This window comes from Branchiostoma floridae, chromosome 16 (assembly GCF_000003815.2).
Source record: "Branchiostoma floridae strain S238N-H82 chromosome 16, Bfl_VNyyK, whole genome shotgun sequence".
In the NCBI taxonomy this organism is placed as follows: Eukaryota; Metazoa; Chordata; class Leptocardii; order Amphioxiformes; family Branchiostomatidae; genus Branchiostoma; species Branchiostoma floridae.
The window spans coordinates 12,772,556-12,795,693 of record NC_049994.1 but is presented as its reverse complement, the minus strand read 5'-3'; the positions used below and the strand labels follow the sequence as shown (position 1 = coordinate 12,795,693).

At 42.3% G+C, this 23,138-nt stretch overlaps 3 protein-coding genes across 4 annotated transcripts; 1 reads left to right on the top strand and 2 right to left on the bottom strand.

Moving 5' to 3' along the window:
• Positions 1-723: 723 nt before the first annotated feature.
• LOC118403714 lies at positions 724-9,070 on the bottom strand. Its single transcript, XM_035802485.1, has 9 exons — positions 8,410-9,070; positions 7,775-7,860; positions 7,275-7,440; positions 6,962-7,027; positions 6,024-6,046; positions 5,431-5,528; positions 4,866-4,994; positions 4,122-4,260; positions 724-3,823 (listed from the first exon to the last, which is right to left on the bottom strand). The coding sequence occupies exons 1-9, from the start codon at positions 8,924-8,926 to the stop codon at positions 2,144-2,146; spliced, it is 2,904 nt and encodes a 967-aa protein (XP_035658378.1). The 5' UTR covers positions 8,927-9,070; the 3' UTR covers positions 724-2,143.
• Positions 9,071-9,524: 454 nt separating this feature from the next.
• On the bottom strand, positions 9,525-13,224 carry LOC118432783. Its single transcript, XM_035844403.1, has 3 exons — positions 13,121-13,224; positions 11,507-12,970; positions 9,525-10,144 (listed from the first exon to the last, which is right to left on the bottom strand). The coding sequence occupies exons 1-3, from the start codon at positions 13,131-13,133 to the stop codon at positions 9,525-9,527; spliced, it is 2,097 nt and encodes a 698-aa protein (XP_035700296.1). The 5' UTR covers positions 13,134-13,224.
• A 3,615-nt stretch (positions 13,225-16,839) lies between these two features.
• On the top strand, positions 16,840-22,271 carry LOC118403299 (E3 ubiquitin-protein ligase TRIM56-like). 2 transcript variants are annotated; one of them, XM_035801956.1, is made up of 6 exons: positions 16,840-16,993; positions 17,877-18,080; positions 18,570-18,737; positions 19,152-19,296; positions 19,664-19,921; positions 20,534-22,271. In XM_035801956.1, exons 2-6 carry the CDS (start codon positions 17,917-17,919, stop codon positions 21,791-21,793), a joined length of 1,995 nt encoding a protein of 664 aa, XP_035657849.1. In that variant the 5' UTR covers positions 16,840-16,993; positions 17,877-17,916; the 3' UTR covers positions 21,794-22,271. The 2 variants fall into 2 exon arrangements, with proteins under 2 accessions (XP_035657849.1, XP_035657850.1); XM_035801957.1 differs by lacking the exon at positions 18,570-18,737.
• Positions 22,272-23,138: the final 867 nt, after the last annotated feature.

Below are 23,138 nucleotides of genomic sequence, written 5' to 3'. Positions count from 1 at the left end.
TTAATCAATAACCCATGATAAATTGCGCGGTCGTGGTGAGGATGGTATGCCGCGCTCCCTTACTGAGCGGTTTATTGCGTCAATGTCGACATAAATAGACCAAAAGGCATAACAGCTGAACAGCCGACCTATTGTTGCGAAATCATACCACATTGTTTGTTGTGTACAATGTGAGTCGGCATGTTTGTTTGATACAATGGGATACATTTATCCCGATGTCTTCCTCAATCAGATTGTGGTTTGTATTGCTGTATGTGAAAGCAAGGTATCGCCTTCAAAGAAACAATGTAATTTTTGCTCTCTATTGTCAATTTGTAAACAGTTTTTAATTGTATTGTGAAAATATGAATGTACTGTGTAAATATGAATAGACCACAGTTAGAATAGTCTCTTATGCGGCTGATTGTGGATCTGGATAAACTAAATCTCGAAAAAAAGGTGGTGTGGAAATGTGTCGGCCCGAGGCTCGGGATTTGAACCCGTGACCGCGGGTGCCAGGAGATCTGTGATATATCGCTCATCACATAAATCAAGAAGAGCACACGCGGTAGCCAAGCCGGCGCTGGACAGGCAGAAGCTACCACGTGGTACGACAGGTCTTGCGATAAAATACACAATATTAGATAAGAGTAATTGTTGCGCATTCACTTATGAAGAAACATAACACAAGCGGGAGATAAAAAAATGCAATTCTGGTCATTAATTGTAGCCCGCGAAGGAGGTTAAAATGGTAGTTCTTGTTTTCAGCGACGTTTGAATAGAAATAATTGATTGAGAAAGACAAATGCCCTACAATTTACAAAATACATCACATCCTAGTGACAAAAAACACAGGTGTGTATGTCATAGACAGGTACATGTATGGAGTGCGTATATAACATCACATAGGCATACAAAAATATTATTAGATATGTTTATTTTTGTGCAAGGTAAATATACGGTGTTCAACATGCTTTTCAAACTGATGTCTAAATACTACTTAACGTCGAAAACCGAAAAACATGAATTTTAAAGAATCTAAGGATTGATTATATTTTCAAAACCATCAAAGATATATCTATTCCCATAATTGACATACATTATCCAGCTACATATTCAATGATGCATGGACTTTCATATGAATATTACACACCATTGCAGTACTAGTATACCAATTACGATCAGGAAAATATAGAAAATCCACAAAGCTGAAAGTTACATAGTCAGATAAATATTGTGCCAGCCAATTGGGGCGTTATGCTTGAACTTCCAAGTATGTTTGACCAATTGCTGGCGTCACGTATCTGTAAGATCACGTGTTGACAAGATCATGTGTCTGTAACTCTCGTTCTGGAGCGATTGGTCATTATTTTTACCGAAGAAAGCGACGGTGATTGTGAAATGTTGGATCCATGTACACCTTCGTGTTGTAGGAAAGTTTTGCATGTACTATGACTACTGCCAACAGAGATGAACTTCCATTATAAATAATTATGAATATCGTGCCGTTAAAGTAATTAAAGTAATCTTGCTTCTAATATGGTGGCACTCTAACATATTACTATGCACAGACAGTATACACTGTATTAACAAACAGTATATCATGAATAGTATATTGATTCATTCCACTTCATTTTACTGATCTAAGTTGATTCTTAAAAGTTAGGTTGGCACTAGTGAGATTGGATGGTTAATTTCAATCCGGTATTCAAGTACCAAAAAAATATCACTTTCGATGGTCCCTTACATTTTTTCATTAGCCTGGTAACATATCACTCTACTACGAGATAGCAGACAACAACATGAAGAAATTGCAACTACAGATCATACTATCAAGTGAGGAAATAGGCGAAATGGTCTGAAATCCAAGAATGCCACGTTAGAACATCTAATGTTGCGGTAGGGTATTGCGCTCTGGATATCAACATTTGTATATATGATAAACTTTTAATACATCGAAAATTGAACACTTTTAGGGCTCAATACATTACCTGCTTATGCTAGTTTGTGTAGGTAAAATTTCAGTTGTGCAGGTATTTTTCATGTCTACCTGCAAGTATGTGTGTAACATGTTAGCTGTACCAGTGTTACCCGTATCCGAGTAGGTATGCGGAAAAGGGACTTCGATCCCTATCTGAGTATACAGAAGGAATTTGTTGCCGACTTATTTGGTAGAAGAGTTGAGTGAACTCGAAGTTACAGCTTGAATAGGCAAAGTTGGAGCGTTGCCGTTCGAAGTGTTGTCGTTCTCATCGCCAACAATGGAAAATACCAAGAACAGGACCCCGTCAACCCCACCTAGAGAGGTCACCATGTACAGGAAAACCGTGTCCAACTCTACACCAACGAATGCCGTGAGAATCCCAGTTGTCATGACACCGGTGTACGGGACAAAAAGCAGCGCCGCCTGTGCCAGAAAGGAGTACTGCACGCAATCCGCGGCAGCGCACCTAATGGCAACGCGCAGCAGGTAGTACAGGTCGACTACAGTGGAGATCAGTATGGGCACGACTACGAAGATTGCCATCTTGGTAGGGTCTCGAATCCAACAGTGAGATAAAACATGGAAAGTCTGAGGCACCCCTATGCGGATGTTATCATCCAAAGCGACGTAACCTCCCGAAACTGCTAGCGGAATAAGCACAATGACTAAGAGATGGCCAGTTGCTTTACAGGTCCCGCCTCGCTGGAGGACAGACAGGTGTTGGATCGTGGCAGTGAGAGACAGACTAGCGGCCAGACAGAAGCAGAGGGTGCACACCAACATGGCCGTGCAGCAGGCTGCTGAAGGAACGACCTGACCCAGCAGCTGGCTGATCTGTGCCAGAAGAAGGCATGTCAGGAGGCAGATCTTCATGACGGTGTCAGGACGGGGGTGGCGTCGTAGGCTGAAGAGGAAGGATAGGATGGAAATTGATGCAGAAGCACCAGAGACAGTGTTGATGACCAGAAATGTAGCGCTTAGCTTTGGGAGACGTGTATTTGGAGCGGGTGTGTCATCTACCGTAGGACGTGAGGTTTGGGCACTACCACCAAGGGGATCATTGGCACTGCGTACATTTTCAGGATTACCCAAGGAAGCAGACAGTAGAGGTCGTGCAGAATCTTCCAAAGAAGCTCTCGTCTCTTGGACACCATTAGCGACTTTGCCCATTCTAGGCGGGGCAGCAGACGAAATTTGGCGGCAAATGTCACCAAACGGATCATATATGTATCCAACCGGGCATGACTCAGTGTGGTCGGTCAGCTGGAGTTCTTTGGACGACATCTTGCTTTTGGAAATGGCCGAGTAGTCGAAAAGGACAGTTATGGTCGAGAAGAAGCCAGCCCATGTAAAGTCATCGTCGGAACACGACGCTTCCCGAAGAGACATTTCATCTGCGTAACAATTCGCGCAAGCGGAGTTTCTAAAGGGTAAACCGCGTGCGAAGAAAAGAGCCGTGATATTTCTACACTTTTGGACGTCGCAGCGTGGGTTCGGACTAGGGGGTGTTCTAGGGGGAGGGAAGCAAACTCGCGCAGGAGAATAACCAGCGGGTCGGAAATACTGACTGCAACCATTCTCCCTTTGTAGTATTTCTTTCAGTGATCGCACGCCTCTGCCACATTTTGCAACCATCTTCCACCCTATCATGAACCTAGCGTTATTGCACAAGGCGCAGAACACGTTTCTGTAGTGGGTGCTGGTGGTGTTGTCCGTGACAGGGGCGTGGAGAAACATGTCGCCGTTCTCGTACGAAGTCTCGCACATCCCTCGGACGACGTCGTCGGTGTAGCCCGGCGGGCAGCTCGCTACCATCCAGAAGTGAGCACGGAAGCCCCACGGAGCCACACACTGCAGGGGCTGTCGAAGAATACCCAAATTGTCAATAGTGTACGGTAATAGTATAATGTCTGCATGTCGTCATTTCACACAACATTTCGGTGACCGTCTGTAACCTCCTTTGTGTATGCAATGTGAATAAAGCAATGGGCGTGTAAAAAGAGTTTCTTGATTCATGATCAATGACGTACCAACTTGCTGGCACTATTCTCGAATGAACGGTAATCATATGTTCAAAAATGCAGTCATCTGGAAGTGTAACATACAGACAACATCAATACATAGAAATCAGCCGAAGGACGACGAGAAGTCTGCTTACCTCGCTGTGTTCTGCTGAAGTAGCGTTGACGACATTGGTCCCATTCCAGTCGTCCTTTTCACCTTGGCAGACATCTTGAAAATCGTCACAGCAAGTTTTCGTCGTGTGGCAGGAACTCGTGCAGCTGCACGTCACAGCACTAGATAAAGTCAAGAAACAAACGTCAATCTTATATCTATACTTGCTTTTGCTACTTTAAGTGTAGAAAAGAAGTCTGTAAGTTGTCTAGTCTACATACCTGGTGTACTTCCTATTTCACATATCTCCTTAAGGGAGAAATTATAGGCATGAAATAAAGTTATGTTCCATACGAGTATCATAGTCACAGGCGTTCTCCCCATCCGGATTCCACGCTGTGCTTCTACCAAAGAAGACCAGCAAAGCTCCAATCCCTTTTCAGGGCCATCCACATCCCCTCGAAAGAGACTGGAAACACCCGTAAAACTGGTTAGGCTTAGGTCACATTTCCAAAACGGGGGCCGGCCGGGATGTCTGCGGAAACGAAAAAGTGTCTTTGCAGGAATATACACAAATTATGCTCCTGACTAATGTTTTACGTTATGTGTGTTGTGTTGCCTTTCTTATCAATATTTTTCTTTTCCGAACGCTACCCGGCCGGGCCCCGGGTTGGGAATTGTGACCTAGGCCTTAATTGTAAAGGTAGAAGGATGTGTCACCTCCATATGAAGGCGTATAGTTAGTAACCAAAAGGCATTGCACTTTTATAAGCGACATGTTGCATACCTGACGATGTTGTCGTTGTTACATCGCCCCTTGCAGGAGTCTGGCTGTATGACTGTCGGCAGAACTTCGCCGTCTTCTACGTCGTCCCCACAGGCGGCTTCGTAGTTATGGCAACAGTCCCCAAATATCCTTCAGGTAATATACAGAGTTAGGGCAATTGCCTAGTTTGAAGTGATTTGGCAATTGAGCTCTATCTGTTAAGCCCTAGTCAGATACAAATAACAAGATTTTATGCTTTTCACAGAGAAGGAAGCAATGAAAGTAGAAGCGAAACCTTTGACTGTCTAAAAACAAAGTACTCACAAAGATCGATAGACCATTTTTTCACCTTGGCTTGCGCAAGGGGCAAACAAAATGCAATAAACTTTGACTTTGACTCTATACCATTACATCATAGACAGGACTAAAACGGTAAGCATTGCATGCGCATTTTCGTGCCACAGTGCCAGTAAAGAAATGATAGAAAGACGTAATGTAATTCCTTAGTGGGAAAATGTAATAGTCAATCTAGTCTAAAGGTTAGACGTATTTTCTAGTTGTACATTTACCAGCAAACCAAACGTACCGGCATTTCTTGTCACAACCACAGGAGTTTCCCGTCATGCTTTGCCCGCACACCCTGCACCAGGCTCTGTGTGAGCACTGCAGTCCATGGAGCTCAGGCTGGAGCAAAGTGTACAGAAAAATGTTTTCTCTCTTTTTGTTCTAAAATTGCAGTTAAATGAATCATCAAAAGCAGCCAAATGATCATTATGATGATTTTTGCTACATGCTTGTGCTCATTGATGGTTTTATCAATGTATGGTAAAAACACTTTGTTTCATTAGTTTATAGTTTTATTGAAGGTTAGACATCCAGGTACTAAGACATGCCACAAAACAGTTACTCAAGCAACTGGATATGATTTTTGAAACGTTCTGATGTTTTAGATAGTATCCGCTATCTTTCGTCAGTGACACTGCCGAAAGATAGTACATACTTTTAGTATCTGAAACGTCTAGGCCGTTTCCAAAATCATATCCAGTTGCCTGAGTAACTGTTTTGTGGCATATTCATCGTCATCATCATCATTATTCCGTCTATTGTTGAAGATTTTTCATATTTTGCCCCCTTCAAATACGCAATAGGGCATATGTGCAATGAAGAAATCAAACTAACCTGAGGCTTCCAGTCGACGTGGCCTGGAAAATGTAAGAAGAAAAACAAATATGTTATGGCCATGATAAATAAATTGGAAATATTTTTGGTGTTGTTTTCAGTTAGCTATTTCTTGTTGAATCACGCTAACCAATGAGTATCAGTATCAGACCTCATAGAAACTTCATTTCAATCAACAAAGAGAAAAGCAAACTGAAATACAAATCACAGTGATGACATTTGATGGATAAGAACCTGGTTATACCTAGGCTAATTCTATGATACGCTATCATGAACTTTAGCGAATGCATATGGAGTCTAGTCTGGGTACCACATGGATAGTAGTTCGCCTCGACTTTTACTATACACTATAGTGACTATACACTATACACATGCTATATGCAGAAGCGAACATAGGAGCGAACAAATACCCGGATGGTACCTAGGCTATGGAGTCATCAATTTAGCATAATTTGGATTCTTAATCATAACTTATTACGGTTTTACATATAGAATACAACACGGTGTATTCCGTATCACCCGAAGTACCAGCCTGACCGCGGGTTGGAGGGCGATCCGATCCAGTAGGAGGGCCCGGACGAGGGTGATGCGGAATACACTGTGTTGTATTCTATTTATGTTATACCAACCTGAGAAAACACATGTTTCGATGCAAAATGCGACAGAAGTGGAGAAAATTTGGTGCCCTCGGACAATGATTGTTACAACACCAATGTTCAGGTATTCGAATTTTCGACCGCGCCGCGCTCGGCGTGCGCAGAGTATGTTCGAACTATTCGATAGAAGCCTGTGTGATAAAACTTCGTAGCCTGTGTGATACAGCTTTTTATCACCCGGTCTGGAACACCTGTATCGAACGTTATTACGGCCCAGGTATGACATAAATTGAGTTACACAAGATGTTCTGAATGTAAGAAAACAGCCTGATACGGCATCACCTGGTACGCAGCAGACGTCGGCATCAAAGGGTAACAACATGTCAGGTTGGACATCTCTGCGACAGCCTGAGGAGAAAGTAGCTCAAAATTTGTATATTGTTCATTAAAAGTGTTATACAGTAGAAGCCAATTTAGAATTAACAGCACACTTCTATTAACTGCACGGGATCTGAAAACCCCAAACCGGTAAGGTCCAGCTGGATAACTTCACATTGTTGCACGCCCGGATAAAAGTTGCAAAACACGCTGGCAAATAGAGTGTGCCAGATTGAAGAATTATTCTATAAACAGCTGTTAGGCAATTTCAACTCACCAAGCTCGGCAGGGAACACATCGAACCGTCGTGTATGTCCGCTGTCGCCGATTACGTACTCAATACGGTGTCCGGTATCGGTCCATTGAACGTAGTATACATACGCCGAACGTTCCAAAATTTGCTTCCGTGATAGGACAGTCCCTAATGTCGTGATATCGTCGCTCTATGTAACAATAACGCAAAAACGTTGCACTTAACATAAATACTACCATAATACAACAATAATGACATAAATAATAATAATAATAATAATAATAATAATGATGATGATGATAATAATAATAATAATAATAATCGCCTTTATTGCACAATAATGGTAAAATAAGCCACTGAAACACACATTCATTCATTCATTCATTCATCCATCCATCCATTCATTTATTCATTCATTCAAGAAAACAGTGATGCCCGATGGTACGTAATAGAAAGTGAACATTGCTAGCCATCCTTGTTACAGGGGCTCAGCAGTAAGGAAAGAAGAAGAATGATTTTCTCACCCGGTCTTTGGTGTACCTCGAGGTAGGCCCTCGTACTACGGGGTCAAAACTAAATAGATCCATGTCCCTGCAGAGGTACGGTGAGTCTGGAATCAAAAATCATTGCATTTGTTAGAATATGGGACTGTCAAACGTTTACAAGTTTTAACTTTAAGATATGTTATACCGAGGTCACATTTCCAAACTGGGGCCCGGAAGGGAAATTGCTTATACGAAAATTAAATTGTGTATCTAAAAGAAGACATATTTAAATCATACAAATTAGTGCGTGTTTTTTCATGTGCTTTGTCTATTACATCATACTTTTTCATTCCGCAACTGACCGATGGAAAAGTGAGCCTGGCATTAACTAAGAACACAGATAAACTTTCATTAATAAGGATCAGATAAGAAGCTTAAATGACACGACAAAACGTATAATGACTTTTCGTATGGTCGACTACAAACTACCAAAAAGGGATACTAAATTAACATTAAAATTCTACTGACTAAAGGACATAGGATAACAAAACTCTTTATACAATTAGGTACGACTAAACGTGTTAATCATATTTTCTAATAAGCAAGCAATATTTAATGTACTTACCAATCTTATCATTATCAAAGATGTCAGATCTAAATATTTTGGTAAATACCTTTGATTCCATACAGGTGAAACAGTCTCAGCCAAGGCTCCCAGCCCGAATAGGTGGCCGTTATGGTGACCTTCCAGTAGCGGCCCGACGCCGAGAAACCGCCGTAGTACTGCGGGAGGGAGGTGTTCGCTGCCACGTCAGTAACGGTTAGCACGTGTGTCCAGTTGTAGGGGTTACTCGTGACGGATGACTGCAGTGTAAAGGCCCAGACGTCGTGGTTCCAGTCGCAGCCGTCGTTGAGAATCCGTAGCTTCGTCATGGTGTGACTGGCGCGATAGTCCAGGACGAAAAACCAGTTATTGTAGTAGCGAGGTTTTCCTACCGGTTTCCATGGAGTAAATGAGTTGTGTCCAAGACTGTGTATACCCTCCATCACGACGTTGTCCTCACCCTCTCCCGTGTATTCTCGGACTTGTGGACGATATGCGTGGCCTACTAGCCACTGACCGACTGGGATGTCCATCTCTCCACCGGTGACTTTCAATTGTAGGGGTAAAACATAAACAAAACACAACATCAAAACAAATGGTATTATGAAATCTGGTTAGAAAGCGTTACTTTCGGCTCTTGTACATATTTTGCAAATATTTTACTTCAGAGTCCACAAAGCCACAATGGAGGTATTGGAGACAACGCTAATATCTGTATCGTGTAGTAAAACTAGCTATTGAGTTATACGATTTGAATTTGTATATTGTCAATGCACACTTGTAATGTTACGGTTCTTTTTAGGGAAAAAAGGGGCATCTCCCGGTAGTTTACGGACTGTTTTTTTAGCACTTTATGGGTCCCGTGCGGCTACCAGACTATTTTGGGCATGGACGGGGCCCCTGATTTTTAAAAATCAAACAGGGACTCGAACAGTTAAAATCAAACCGGGACCCGGCTACAAATAGATGTAGTGACCTGATCTTTAGAACACCGCGGGAGGTACCGCTACAATTCAGCAAATTTGTGGCTTCTATATAGCTAAAGCCTGGCCGAGGCTACATCCGCGACGGGTACCAGTGCAACGGGACCGCAGCATATGCTAGCATCATTATACTTTAAATCAAGTAACCACTAGTATACCCCTGCCCCCCCCCCCCTCCCAATACCATCCGTACCAGCAACCGTTAGGAGCAAAAATCTGGCCCCTGACCCAAATCAGATTCATCGAAATGACGATGTTGGCCACCTTCGTTGAACCTGAAGAAGAGAGGATCTTTGCCCGCCTGGGTATTGGATGCGTGTGTCTTGAAACTGTGAGTGAAGGATAAAGTTGGCTTACCTTTGGAACCAAAGAAATCCACCTTTTGCACTAAAACTCTATTTCTGTAGTTATACGTTCCGCTACACCATCTTTCCCAGGCACTGATGTTATGTAAGAAAACCAGTTTCCACGAGCGACCGATGCCCGAAAATCCGTCGATGGTTTCGTCTTCCCCGGCGCTTATGTTTTGTCTTGGAGTACTCAGAACATGAGTCCACTGCACTTGCTTTCGTTGTGCGTGCGGTCCGTTTGTTACATATATGTTGTACCCGGTAACTGCGTGCTGGTTTTCCTTGTACGTAATGCGTATCTGTAACAGTTCGTGAGGCGATCCGAAGTCCACAACCAAAGGTACAGTGTGGGATACCAGCCAAACTGCAGACGGGTTCCCGTCTAGAGCCTTCCACGCTCGATCCCGCCACTTCTCAACGTTGTATTGTACAGACCAGTACGGAGAAACATTTAACCATCGATGGGTGTTGCCTAAAGAATGTAAGAAAATAGAAGGCACATGAGCTGATTTGTAAGCAAATGATTGTCATTGGCCAAAGTGGGGCTACAGACAATAAAATACAACTAAGAAATAAGACTATGTAAATACATAAGACTAGAGTTCCACGACCCCATACCTTCGCCAAATAATCCTACCTTTCTTTACAACTGCTGCTTTAATTGTTTATCATTGATTATGCAAATAAGGTTCTTATTTACATAAATTGTATCAGTTGATCATCTCCTCTACCAGACACCAGACGTACACAATCTATGTTAAGAAAGAAGGCTTTTATCGCATTTTCTGATAATTTATGCAAATGAGACCCTCATTTGCATAATTAATGTTCAACGATGTTCACCTGTACATAACTTCCAAATGCTACAAGTAAGAAGTTACTGTCATTTACGACAATAAAATTGTAGCATTTTCTCATTAATTATGCAAATTAGGTATTTATTTTGCATCATATATATCAATCAATATTCTTCTCCTTCTCAGTTACAGGTGTCACATGTTGCAATGGTCCCATACTGGAACTGAGCATGTTCATAAAATTTCATAATTAATTATGCAAATTAGATAAATATTTGCATAATTAATATGTCATTATATGAAGCATCACTTACTATATCCACATACCAAAAATCATAACAATTCGTTAACCTCTTTTTGAGTTATTCCCTTTTAAAGTCTGACACTAAACCTGCTCTGCAGTTCCAAAACAAGCCGCTAGGGGGCCCAAACATACACCACCGACTCTCGGCATCAAGAGCTATCTACCACTAAAAAATCATGGCCATAGCATGTTCAGAACTTGAGATATCAAACCAGGAAGTTCTGCTGCAGTACCATAACAGGTTGCTAGGGGGCCCAAAATCTAATCGTTTCTAGGTCTCACCAAGACCTACTCACATACCGAATATCAATACAATCCATCCAGGCGTTCTTGAGTTATTCTGGTCTTCTACATACATACATACATACATACAAACAAACGCTACCCAAAATATAACCTTCTTGACGAAGGTAAATATCAGCATCTGACACATCATCTATGATCTACTACATCTCTATTATCTACAGCAGGGAAATACGCTCTGTACATATCCGTATAATCAAACCTGTACTAGAGACCACTTCTACAGCAGGACTGCCCGTACAATGTGACCACTATTTTGCTGTTCTTCATATAATTTTCCCATTGACATGTTTTTAAGAGAATCCTATCCAAACAGGCCACCAAACCGCAAAGACCAGATTTTGTCGTCCCCCTGAGTGGTCGTCTGGAGGAGATTTCTGGGTACAACAATTGTAAAGGTAATTATATATAACGAAGGTAAAGTACTTACCTGGTGCATGGGTGGTTGCCGTTGTGCTCATAGCCGTGTACTGGGATGAGTTTACAAGTGTTCCAATGGTGGTAATCGCTGTGCTGCTTTCAGTGGATTCTACAGTACTTGCAATCGCATTTGGTTGTCCTGTGGAGTGCAACATCTGAGTAACATCCTCCGCTTTGGATCCTTCAGTACTGGCGCCGCTGAAAAGTTTGCCTGCGGTTGAGTTCTGAGGCCCTGGTGTTGTTAGAAGGGTCGTGGGCTGCTCCCCTGAACTTTCTTCAACAAGTAGATTGCCAACTTCTCGCGGATACCTGGACTTGGGACGACCACTTGATGCAGGGGTCTGATTTGCGTTGCTTTTGGTCGATTCTTTGAGATTTTTGCTGTGTTGATTATCGACCATTTCTCGGACATATGTTGAACGTTTGCTTGGATGATTTTTCAAGGTGTTGTCATCTTCAACAACGCAAGGCATTGTCTCGTAAAAAGCGTCCGTACCCGGTAGTCCATGGGCTTCTGATTTCTTGGCAGCGTGAGTTAGAAGCTCGTCAATGTAATCGAATGTGTGAGCACTGGCGTGGATGCTCTGTAGCCCTTCATCTTTTGAAGACGGTTGTATCTTGTCCCTCAGGTTGTCTTTTTTGTAGAGGGCCACAGGAATTTCTTCGTTTTCTTTCTCTCCTATCTCTTCTGTTGAGCGTTGAAACACGGGTTGAAACTGTCCGTGTTTCAAGTCCAAGAACTCTTCTTCTGTGCCTTCTGGTGACATGTTGACGTCATCAGTAGAAAATTGGGCGTCATCTACGATGGAAGAGGAGAGTTCTTTCAAAACTTGCCGATCACGTGGATTCCCGAAGAGATTCGAGCGAACTTTCTTGTCATTGGCGTTGGCAATCTTTGTGACCGTGGGGATTTCTGAGAACGCTTTGTTTTGGGTCAAAGCTCCTACCTGTTTGTGGTCGTATTGGTCATCATTTGTTGTAGAGGAGACGATGACTTGTTGCTTGTCGGGTGGTGTGCTCGTCGTGATTTGGCCATTATTGAGGATGCCTCCAATGATGACAGTGGAATCGGGGGGTTCTTTCATCTTTGCCAATGCTATTTCCGCTGATTTGCCCTTGCTTAATCTGACGTTGTAACTCGGGGCATTCTTGTCGACAGAGAATGAGGCCACTTCTTTGGTGTCTTGTTCGATCTGCTCGTAGCGGTTGTCGTCGCCCTTCCAATCATGAGGACTGGAACGGCGATGGCGGGGTAAGTCTGCCTCGGCGTCGCGGCTGTGAACCGATGACACCCGTGGAGGGGTAGCCTCTGGTGCCGTGGGTGACGTTGATGGAGTTTCCTGCTTTTGCTTCCAAAAGAAAGTTTCTCCAACGTACTTTGAGATCAAGTGGAAGGTAAAAACGGTTAAGGCAGCCAGGAGAAGGTAAACAACTGGAGCCAGTGGCCGTTCCTGGCGACAGTTTTGTTGTCGACCTATGAAGATAAATAGAAGTAAAAACGATTACCTTATATATTCCAGTGGAGCACATATCAGCAAAGATTAACATGGTTAACATGCCAGCAGTGCCAAAATTGTTCAGTCACGAAAAACATAGGATAGAAACACATAGATTTTATCCTTACCTCTTCGTCTCATGCCGGATCTGTCCGTTTTTCTGGTCTTCACAGGGTCTGCGCTTAGCTGACGAATGTCCAAGAAATTTCCGACACCCGTTATTTATGTTAGTGTTAGCACCTATCGTCACGCATCAAATATAAATTACATATCAGTGTCTGTAATTACCACGTTCTATCCATTAAGATAATTGTGTCCGGTGTTGTTGTCAAACCGCGAATCTTGCCTCGTGTGAGTACCCACGCTCTGGCGGATGTAAGCTACGTCACTAACCACTGAAGAAGCCAGGTCTTTTTCACTTTTAGGAAGTAGGAATACAATCAATTTCCTAAAATACTAGTAGTAGAGTCAATTCCAAGTCACCGAGATGGTTTTGAAATAATATTTGTAATAAGTTTGAACTATTTTGAGTAAAAGAACATTTCAGTCACTTAAGTTCGAAATTGTTCAAACATTTCAAAATGAAAGTTTAAACATGTTTGAACCTTTTTATATTTGTTGGAACATTTGGGAAAGTAATGATATAATTATCTCTTTATTTAGAACAATTTTCAAACATCTATGTGTTTTTTTTACTGTTCCAACATGTTCCAACATTTTGTGTCATTTTTTCTCTCCATAAAAACTTTTATTGACCCCATAAACAAAGCTGCTAAGCTTGGTCCTTTGTTTGGCTATTGTATTTTTAGATTTTCTTTAGTATACAATGGTGAGTCTTTTGTGAGAAGGTGGCAGACAGACATAATTTCCTGCACTTGGCAGGGATGTGTGAATTGCCCTCTTCCCAGCCCACTGACCCAGTTTCATCATATTGTTTCCATGTTCGAACATGTGATCACAAATGATGCATCTATGTTGGAACAGTTTAGAAACTAACAGATATTATGTATTTGATGTTAGAAATGTTTCTAACATGTTTGAATGCTATAAAAATATTTAGAACGTCACATTGATGTTATAAATAGTTCTAAACAGTTACTTATCACAGTTAGATTGTTACAAAGATTTCCAAAATGTTGGAACAAAAGGCAAGAAACACCCTCTCGGTAATATGGAATCGACTCTATCACATAGTATGCCAATGTACTCAACGGTTTGTTTGTTTGGCTGAATCTTTATTTATTCATGAGAATCTCGAATCGGCCTGCAGGCCGCTTTTCATTGAGGTCATGAGGCAGGTAAGAGTCAAACAATATATACTAGTAACAGAGATACAGTTGTTTTTTTTTTACATCGAGTCCCGGCTAATAAGTCTATTTACATATATCACTACATATACATGGTAAAAAAAACATTAGCAGAGCAAAAGCTCAGCGTTCATAGTCCGTGTTCCTTCGTTTTGGTCATCAATGATTGGTTGGGAAGAATCATCCTTTTTGACGTGACCCGGGCCATTGGCTGAATTTCGCAAAAGGTTTGTGCAAATCGCATAAGATTCGTGCGTATCCACATAATGTTCGTACGAATCTCGTAGGGTTCGTGCAAATGCTTAGGCACCCCTATTTATGCCTATCGCAGCCCTGTCGTGATAAAATAGGCGCACAGATCTAGATCAATGACCGGTGACTAAAACATACACAAACATTATGAAATCAACGGGTCATATTTGTTTCTTTGCATTGTTAGAGGTGAAAACATACACAAACATTATGAAATTGGCGAGGCACATTTGTTTGAGGCAATCCAATCAGCAAAGAAACCTAAAACCAGTGTTGAAGGCCGAAATGATACCTGAATTAATGCTTTTTGCATACCCCTGCTACAGCTATCAACACCGCGCTAATTATATAAGAGAAATTGAATCCTTCCTGGGTCGAAAATTAATGACGTATGTACATGAATATGATATGTGATATTCAAGCATATAAGGGGAGGGTAAAGTATCAAAACAAGCTAGGGATCCTTACATAGTTAAACGCCCTTGGAAGGAAAAGGTCCCTGATATAACGACTGTGACAGACACGATTGTCACACAACTTCAATTTTCCCGGGTCTTGTTTTTCAAAGGAAATAAATTGAGACTAGAAAGTGGGCAAAAAGGAAGAAAGAAAAATCTGTGACAGACCGTACCCAGATAGTTTCAAATGGGCCACAATTTCAATATACCGTGAGACTGATAGGCATTTCGAACAATGAATGTTCAACTTTCAATGCCGCGAAAAAATATGTTTATGAGCATTTGTTCCGACGCCTCTAATATATGTGTACTAGGGGTGGGTACCGGTACAGAAAATACCGAGACACAGATACGGTTCAGTTCCAGACGATCAGGTCCAGGTCCGGACCTGAACCTTTACCTATTATCTATGAACTTGTTATACTCAAAACAATGGTCTATTTCGCTACAAAGGATTCTGTTTGGTAGAGTATCCGACGTCCATTGACATTGTATTTGACATTGACGATGTGTACCCCTCGCGTTGCCTACATTCCGGCACCCCTAACCCTCACGTCGGGGTGTCGAACGCAGCCGGAGTGTACCCGTGGGGGATGAGGTCGCTTGCAGGATTGCTTTAAGTAAACAGCCACTGCTCTGACACACCATGAAGGTTAAAGTCAGATTCCTCCTAGTGGATACAGCAATAACTTCACATTGATAGTGTGAATGTCACAAGAGGTGTCAACATCCGGTTTGACGTAAAATCCTTGTCATGCGGTGATGTCAGCCTTGTTTATCGTAATCATTTACCCTTGTACCAAGGACGTCCTTGCTTGTATCGAGGTCTGAAAAATCTCCAAGCAGATCCTGCGGTGCATAAGACAGTAACATAAGTTGAGGAAGGAGTTTAGCCGACAGAGGAGTAAATTGCCGCGTGGCCAACATATTGCCTAGCTTATCCCACGCAGGATCTGCTTGGAGATTAAGGCCTGAAGACTTTACATACTTGTACTGGGGAGTCGGCCTCGTAGAGAAACTAGATTTCTGTTGCCGAAATCCCTTAGATTGTATCTAATGATCTCTAACCTGTGAAGCTGAATAAATGATGAAACACATTTTATTTCCAAATGTTCATTCAACCAAACCGAAAGAATCACTCAATTTAGAGAAGCCACAAAGACCTATCCCAACTTCCCCACATGTTGGCAGACGAACAGAAAGCCACTTTTCTCATGAATTCGCAGAACCCACAAATTTCACTAAAAGGTGGGGCTTTTCTTCTCCCTCTGCTTCCAAAAAAGAAGTCAAAACCAACCTGTTTAGAAATAGCCAACACTGGTATTAGAGTAGAATATTGTTCATAACAGTCCATTGTATATCTACTATGTATGTAGTTGCAATTAGCCCTCGGGCACGAACTTGCAAATAAACTTCTTCTGTCAAATACTGTACTCAACTCATTTTGATAAAAGCGGCAAAATGTACTGTAACTTTATTTTGTGCTTGTACCAATCAACAACTTCAACAGTCTTTCTCTGAACACCATTTCCCCTAAGCTGATTTACTGATCCTTTTCTGAAAATGCAAAGGATCGTGCAGTGCAGTTCACATATCACCACAAGGAGGCGTTCGCGAACAGTTTGCTGCACGATGCGTGTCGGAATATACCATTTACCAGTGACCATTCCATGCTTCTAAATACCTATTTAGTCAGTCAGTATTTTTGTACAGTTTTGTAAATTTTGATTTTGCATATTAATGTTTAATATTTGACTTTTTAATAACTAATCATCATAACATTTACCTACATTCAGAATATTTGTTACATTTGCTCATCCACCCACCCCCATAGAATGTGAAAATGGTATTGTCTAGCGTTTACCGTAGCGTCCACTACGCGTCCTGTTGCAGCTGTGTATTCTGATCGACACTTTTCCCGACCTTTATTCCCTCCATTCAGGACAAGCAAGAGGTGTCAGACGATTTGCAGGTCCTTGAGAAGGTAGGGGTTAGTTTCTAGGTAACATATAGTGATAATCTTGGCGTAAATTGTCCAGGAACCCCGTCTCCTTTTAATCATGATAGGTCTTAGTTTTCATGGATGTCGTTTTAAATTAATTTATGCTGTTTTGAAGCTCACAATTTTTACCCGATCCAGGCTTTCTTCCATCCTTTGAAAGCAGTGATCTATCAATTCTGTAAAAGAGAGCTTTGTAGCTCCTTCCTTATCAGAAAAATGACTGAATGCTGGTGAATCTTGGGGTAGATCGTGCCTTGATTGTACGAGAAGCAGACCCAGACGGCAGACCGAAACCATTTTACTTCCGGGTTTTGTGGGTGTGTTGTTGACTTTTTTCTTCAAGCAGATGTTAGGCTAGAAAATAGCAACTTTTTCTTATATCCCCTGCCGTGTGATCCTTCCAGTCCCCTAGACGAAATAGCAGTGTTTGAATGTACTGTATGTAATGCTGTGTTGTAACGTTATGTGTGTTGCGTAGATTTGCAATGGCAGAAACACTCACACACACACAGCAATATGAGAAAATATGCAACAAAGTTACAAACACTAACTCTACATTAGACCACACGTAGAACTGTTGAAGAACCCAACGCACTTACCTAGAAGAGAAGGGATGATTTGGTGTGCTTGCCGCTTGGTTATGAAAGTATAATTTTAAAGCATAAGCAGTAGCAAAGCTGCAATGCAGTATGAGTATCTCAAGTGTAACGTTATACACTTTGAATTTTAGTGTATACATGTTAAGTACTATTATGCGATGTCACTTTATACATATATGATGTAATGTCTATGTATATGTATTGAGAAAAGCAAATGATATTCAATGGGACAACTGACCTTGACTTTGTAATCTTTCCCATTGCAGGTGCCTCCAGTCTCTGGTGTATCCTACAGATTACCTGGCAATGGGCCAGGAGAACTCCACTCCCAGCCACCCAGCAGCTCTGGCCAGCTCCTGTACCAGTCCATCAGTCTTCACAGTCAGGCCCATCTCTCAGTTTGCGAGGAGGAGAGGTAGCCGCAGGAGAGCCCGCCCTCCGCAAACTGTGCCTGCAGAGGAGTGTGCAAGGTAGGTAGCAGTATGGTAGCCTCCTTCACAGACTTTTGTACTGGTGGTGTTTATTTTTGAGGGAAGCGCTGATTTGAGATTTTCAACATTGGCTGCTGATGAACCGAATTTATAATTGTTACAGTAATTGTTATAGTACTGTAGTGAGGTGAGCAAATTTGAAGAAATCTCCTTTTTTAGTCTGACTAATCACAAGGAGAGATTCATATGCCCTACATGTATATCTATCATAATACATGTACAATGTAGGGGGTTCTTCTCAATTCAGCGTAAGGCATTGTTGACCCCCCTTCCTTTGAATCCAATCACAAGGACAGATACATAATCTCCTGGGGTGTATGGCAGCATTGACCAATCAAAATGATATACTGGACATTGACCAATCAGAACGAAAGATACACAGGACATTGACCAATCAAAAGGAGAGATACATATACACCCCATATTTTGCGGATGACATTCTGTTCTTCTGTTTCATCTTTGAAACAGGCTGGATCACGATATGGACGGAGCGCGGCCGTTTTTCTCCCAAGAAATTTCAGACACAGATTTAAATTCATCTTTTGATTCATGGGAAGCTGGGGGAGGTGCCCTGGAGCCAAATCCAGGGGCTGACGGGCGGCAAGCTGAACTGGGCCAAGCAGCACAGTGGTGCCGGTCAGTTTGGATAGGCTACGTATGATAATAGAAATTGGAGATTCCACGTATAGCACTCACATTGGAATGTATATACATGTGCCAGTTTCGCTTTGTTTACTCATTGGTTTTATTAGGTGGTCATAGCAAAGGAGCAAGAATTATGACACCAATACACCCTCAAGGCGGGTGATTATCTCTTAACCATAATGACACAAAATTTTGTCTTGGTCTAAGCCTCCGTAGTAGCCTGATTAAATCTCACTTATAGCAGCCCGCCCAACTTCCTCCGGTGCGAGGAGGGGCCAGTTACAGCCCCAGACAGCAGAGTTTGTGTTACACAAACTAGCCTCTGTAGTAGGTAGTGCATATACAAAGCACTAGACATTGCAGAGTCTATAAAAATCATTTGTGTTGACCATGTCTCTTCCTCAGCACCAGCATGACTGAGAAGGAAGAGTTCAGTTTCGTGACCTGTCGGCTGTGTCAGGGACTCCTGAATGTACCAAAGCTCCTGAGCTGCTGGCATCCCTTCTGTCTGCCCTGTCTCACCGACTACAAGAACTCTCAGACTGAGCAGGTGGGAGCACTTGTTGTCATTCAGTACCATAGCCTATGCTTGCCTACAGGGAGAATAATTTGGCAGGAAAGTTTAGGAGGAATCTTTTTGAAGTTTAGAGAGAATATTTTGAGAAGTTTAGGAAAAATTATTTGCAAATTTTTGCTACTTAAGGGTTTGGTGCACAGGGGGAATGTCAACTTTCCTGTGGATTGACTCTCCTCTCCTGACCTATTATTCCCCTTTATGCCATGGGATTCATACCCCCATTTGGGGTGGGGGGCTGGCTAGATCATGGGAAAAACTTTGGCAAAGCTACTAGTAGTATTACAATCTTTCTTCCAATGTCGACATTCAGAGGACTTAATCAAAATTCTCTCATTTCCAGGGGTCCAACGTCATCGCCTGCCCCATTTGCCAGGAGACCACCCCGCTTCCCTCCGATGGCATTGGGGGTCTGCGACACAAAGCCAACGTGTTCCTGTCGCGTGTAGCGGACCTGAGCTCGTTCATCGAAACTTACCACAACACTATCTTCATGAAGCACTACTGTACCCAACAGGCCAGGTTCACGCCTTCAAACCGGACCTGCAAGCAGTGCAAGGACTTCCTCTGTCAGGAGTGCTCCATCTATCACCTTCTACAGGTACTGCAGAGACTTTCACTACACTGTAACAGGTGTTGAGTTGGTCAAGACTGATAAATGTCTTTTAGAGAACACATCTGTGTTCAATGGTAGCATATAATATTGATTTTTGTACAGTCCATCATCATTAGTACCAGTAGTTTCCATATTCCAATATTCTAATAATGAAAAATACAAGCATCTTTCAATCTCTGCTCACAAATCTTTGCACTCAGATTTGACATCATTTCTTGTACATTTTTGGTACAAGACATGTTTACATAAAGTAACCATTTGTTCAACAAAGATTACCTAAGGCTATAGTAGTGAACAAAATGTAGACTGGACCTGTGTGATAATATTTATAGCCTGCTGATGTTCCTTTCTTTCAAATTTCAGCACAGGATTTCATTTCTCTGTAGCAGTGAAAATGATGAAAATAGGCCTTTACAAGTATGAAAGTATATTGATGACACCTTCGTTGAATAGTCAGCCTAACATGTATCAAAGTCTGATAAGAATGAGATCTTTGAAATATTGTATTGAAGCTTCTTAATGTTTTTGTATGGTACCGGTAAATGTGCATGCAGAATTATAAAAACAAAGATTTACCTCAAGTTTTTCCGTCTACAGCACACTTCAGCGACAAGGACGTGCCGGCGCCACAACCTCCCTACCAACGCCTTCTGCGAGTCCTGCAACATCGTGGTCTGCAGCATGTGTGCGCAAGCAGCACACATCCAGCACGTCACCTCCGATGTGGACAGGGCCTCCGAGAGCTACCGAGACATCCTCGGCCAGCTGGTCGAGAAATGCAAGGATCTCAAGTGGCCGCTGGAGGAGAGTCTTGAGAAAAACATCCAAGAAACGAGGTTCCAGATACAGAACTCGACCGAAGCACTCGTCAGCCACGTGACACAGTTTATCCGTAAGAAGGAACAATTCCTCCTCTCACAGCTCGAGCAGTTTTCGACAGAGATGAAGGATCGGGTGGAGTTAGAGAAAGAGAAGTACGTGCCACTTGCAGAGCAATGTAAGCCAATGTGTGAGCTGGGCGACAGGCTGGTCCGATTCGGCAGCAATCACGAGTTACTGTCCGTGCAGCAGGAGATGACGCGGCGGTTGACAGAAGCGTCAATCGAGCAAACACCGCAAGACATCAGCAGCTCCTTACAGGAGAGGATCAAGTTCATTCCAAACCAGCTTCCCAACTTGGACAGCCTCCTTCCATTGAATGTTATTGGAACAACAGGAACCTACACTGAGCCAGTGTCTACTGTAGAGGCGGCATCTACATCTGCTTGCTTACAGGAGGAAGCGGGTCCATCGACTGAGCCTGACGGCACTGAAGACATGTCAGCCGGACATTTGACAGAACCAGTGGCAGAGAACGTCACTTTTAAAGAGGAAGAGGTCCAGTTTACTAGTACCCCTGAGGATCTCCCAGAAAGTGGCAAGAGAAAGAGGAAGACAGGAAATACTGAAGAGACAACCACTGAGGAAGGAGCAGTAGCAAAGAAACCAAAAGTTGTGGAGTCGGGTGATGACCCACAGGAAGAAAGTGATGAGGAAGATGACAACATTACTCCAGCAGGATCAACAGAAGGGGTGGTTGAGAAGGAGTGTACAGGAAACCAGGAGGATGCTCCAAGGAGCCAGGAGGTTGCTGAAAGTGCGGAAGAAGCTTCCCAGACATCTGAAGAAGCCTTGGAAACGTGGGAGGATGCTAGTGAAGGCAGTCAGGAGCACGATCCTGTTCAGGTGAAGGAGGAAGTTGAGGAACACACAGCAGAAGAGGCAGAGAAGGGGGAGGAAGGAGAGGTAGAGAAGGATGAAGACAACATAGCCACACGGGTGAGAGGGAGGAAGAAAGGGTGGCTGAAATGGTGGTGAACTATACATGGACAGTAGACATCATTGAGAAGTATCATGTGAACTATGGGTCCAACGATATGATAGGGGGTATAATTAAAAAAGGATGGTCGTAGTTTTGACTGTACTTCAATACCATTGAGAATTGGGGATCAAACTTTAAGGAACCATGAATACTATGTTGATCCACATGTAAGATACGTGTTTATTGGTAGGCTCATTTTTTGACATTTTAATAGGTCAGATTTGGGTGTGACACAATGAAACAAGTTGAGTTTTTATGCAAGGGTACTGGATATTTGTTTTGAAGATCATTGACTTGTAATTCTGTTTTACAATCTAAACAAAAGATATTGTGTAGTACTTTCTTTTTATAATCCTTGTGAATAAGCCGAAGGTTGTTTTTCATCCTTTAAAATGTTAAGACAAAATGCCTTGTACTTAAGGTCTTTCCAGTCATTCCATACATTAAAAGTTTGATGTTCATTGTTTACCTGCATATAGTATGTTGACTCTGTGGCTCCTGTGGTCTATTACAAGATACCTTTTTAATTTTATTTTCCATTTTACCTACCTGTTCCTTTAATGTTGTAACATCATTGCCAATGAGGGCCTTTGACACACGTTTCAACTAGGGGTGGGTACCAGTACAGAAAATTCAGGTCCAGGCCCGGTTCCGGTCCAGAGGATCAGGTCCAAGTCCAGAGCTGAACCTGATTCAGTATTTGAGAACTTGTGAATGGGCAATACTCAAAACGATGGTCCTTTTCGCTACAAAGCAATCTCTTCTTGTTGAGTATTCGACTCCCACTGACATTTTAAAATCTAACTGCCTCTGTATGATTGACTGTAAAACTCTACGCTACTTCGCTCGTTATTGTCCTCGACCGGTAAGCCCCAAAACGTGTGAATGCCTGATCATATAATCTGTGCATTTTCCAATAGGTCCAACATCCGGTGCACCAAATTTTTTCCATTCTGTTTTTTCTGGACTGGTCCAAAAACAAAAAACGGTTTTGTACCGGTACCCACCCATAGTCTCAACTATACTGCCACAATAAGTAATCATCTTCTTATCAATTTTGTTTGGTGCACAACCTTATATTTTTCCCTATCTATGTTTCAGTAGCTCGTCTGCTGCCTTTATCAGAGCAAAGTGAACTTTTTTTGAGTTGTGATGTATTAATTATCACAAGGGCGCACACTCGAAAGTGACTTTTCTTCTCGCAAGACACAGTCCCAAACATCGTGATAATTAGCAATACCATTGACAATGATTAATACATTATGGTTAGACATCCAGGTAAACAATATCTAAATACAATTCAATCCCTAACAGCGGATAAAAAAAAGAAGATTACTCCAG

Excerpts from the sequence above, each read along its gene's own strand:
- LOC118403714 (XM_035802485.1), bottom strand. The coding sequence starts at position 8,926 with ATGTTGTGTTTTGTTTATGTTTTACCCCTACAATTGAAAGTCACCGGT. Across the intron at positions 7,861-8,409 it reads TCACCTGTATGGAATCAAAG|ACTCACCGTACCTCTGCAGG; the intron begins GTATTTACCAAA and ends TTTTGATTCCAG. Across the intron at positions 7,028-7,274 it reads TGTGTTCCCTGCCGAGCTTG|GCTGTCGCAGAGATGTCCAA; the intron begins GTGAGTTGAAAT and ends CTTTCTCCTCAG.
- LOC118432783 (XM_035844403.1), bottom strand. Across the intron at positions 10,145-11,506 it reads GGCAACCACCCATGCACCAG|GCAACACCCATCGATGGTTA; the intron begins GTAAGTACTTTA and ends TACATTCTTTAG.
- LOC118403299 (XM_035801956.1), top strand. The coding sequence starts at position 17,917 with ATGGGCCAGGAGAACTCCACTCCCAGCCACCCAGCAGCTCTGGCCAGC. Across the intron at positions 18,081-18,569 it reads CCTGCAGAGGAGTGTGCAAG|GCTGGATCACGATATGGACG; the intron begins GTAGGTAGCAGT and ends TCTTTGAAACAG. Across the intron at positions 19,297-19,663 it reads AGAACTCTCAGACTGAGCAG|GGGTCCAACGTCATCGCCTG; the intron begins GTGGGAGCACTT and ends TCTCATTTCCAG.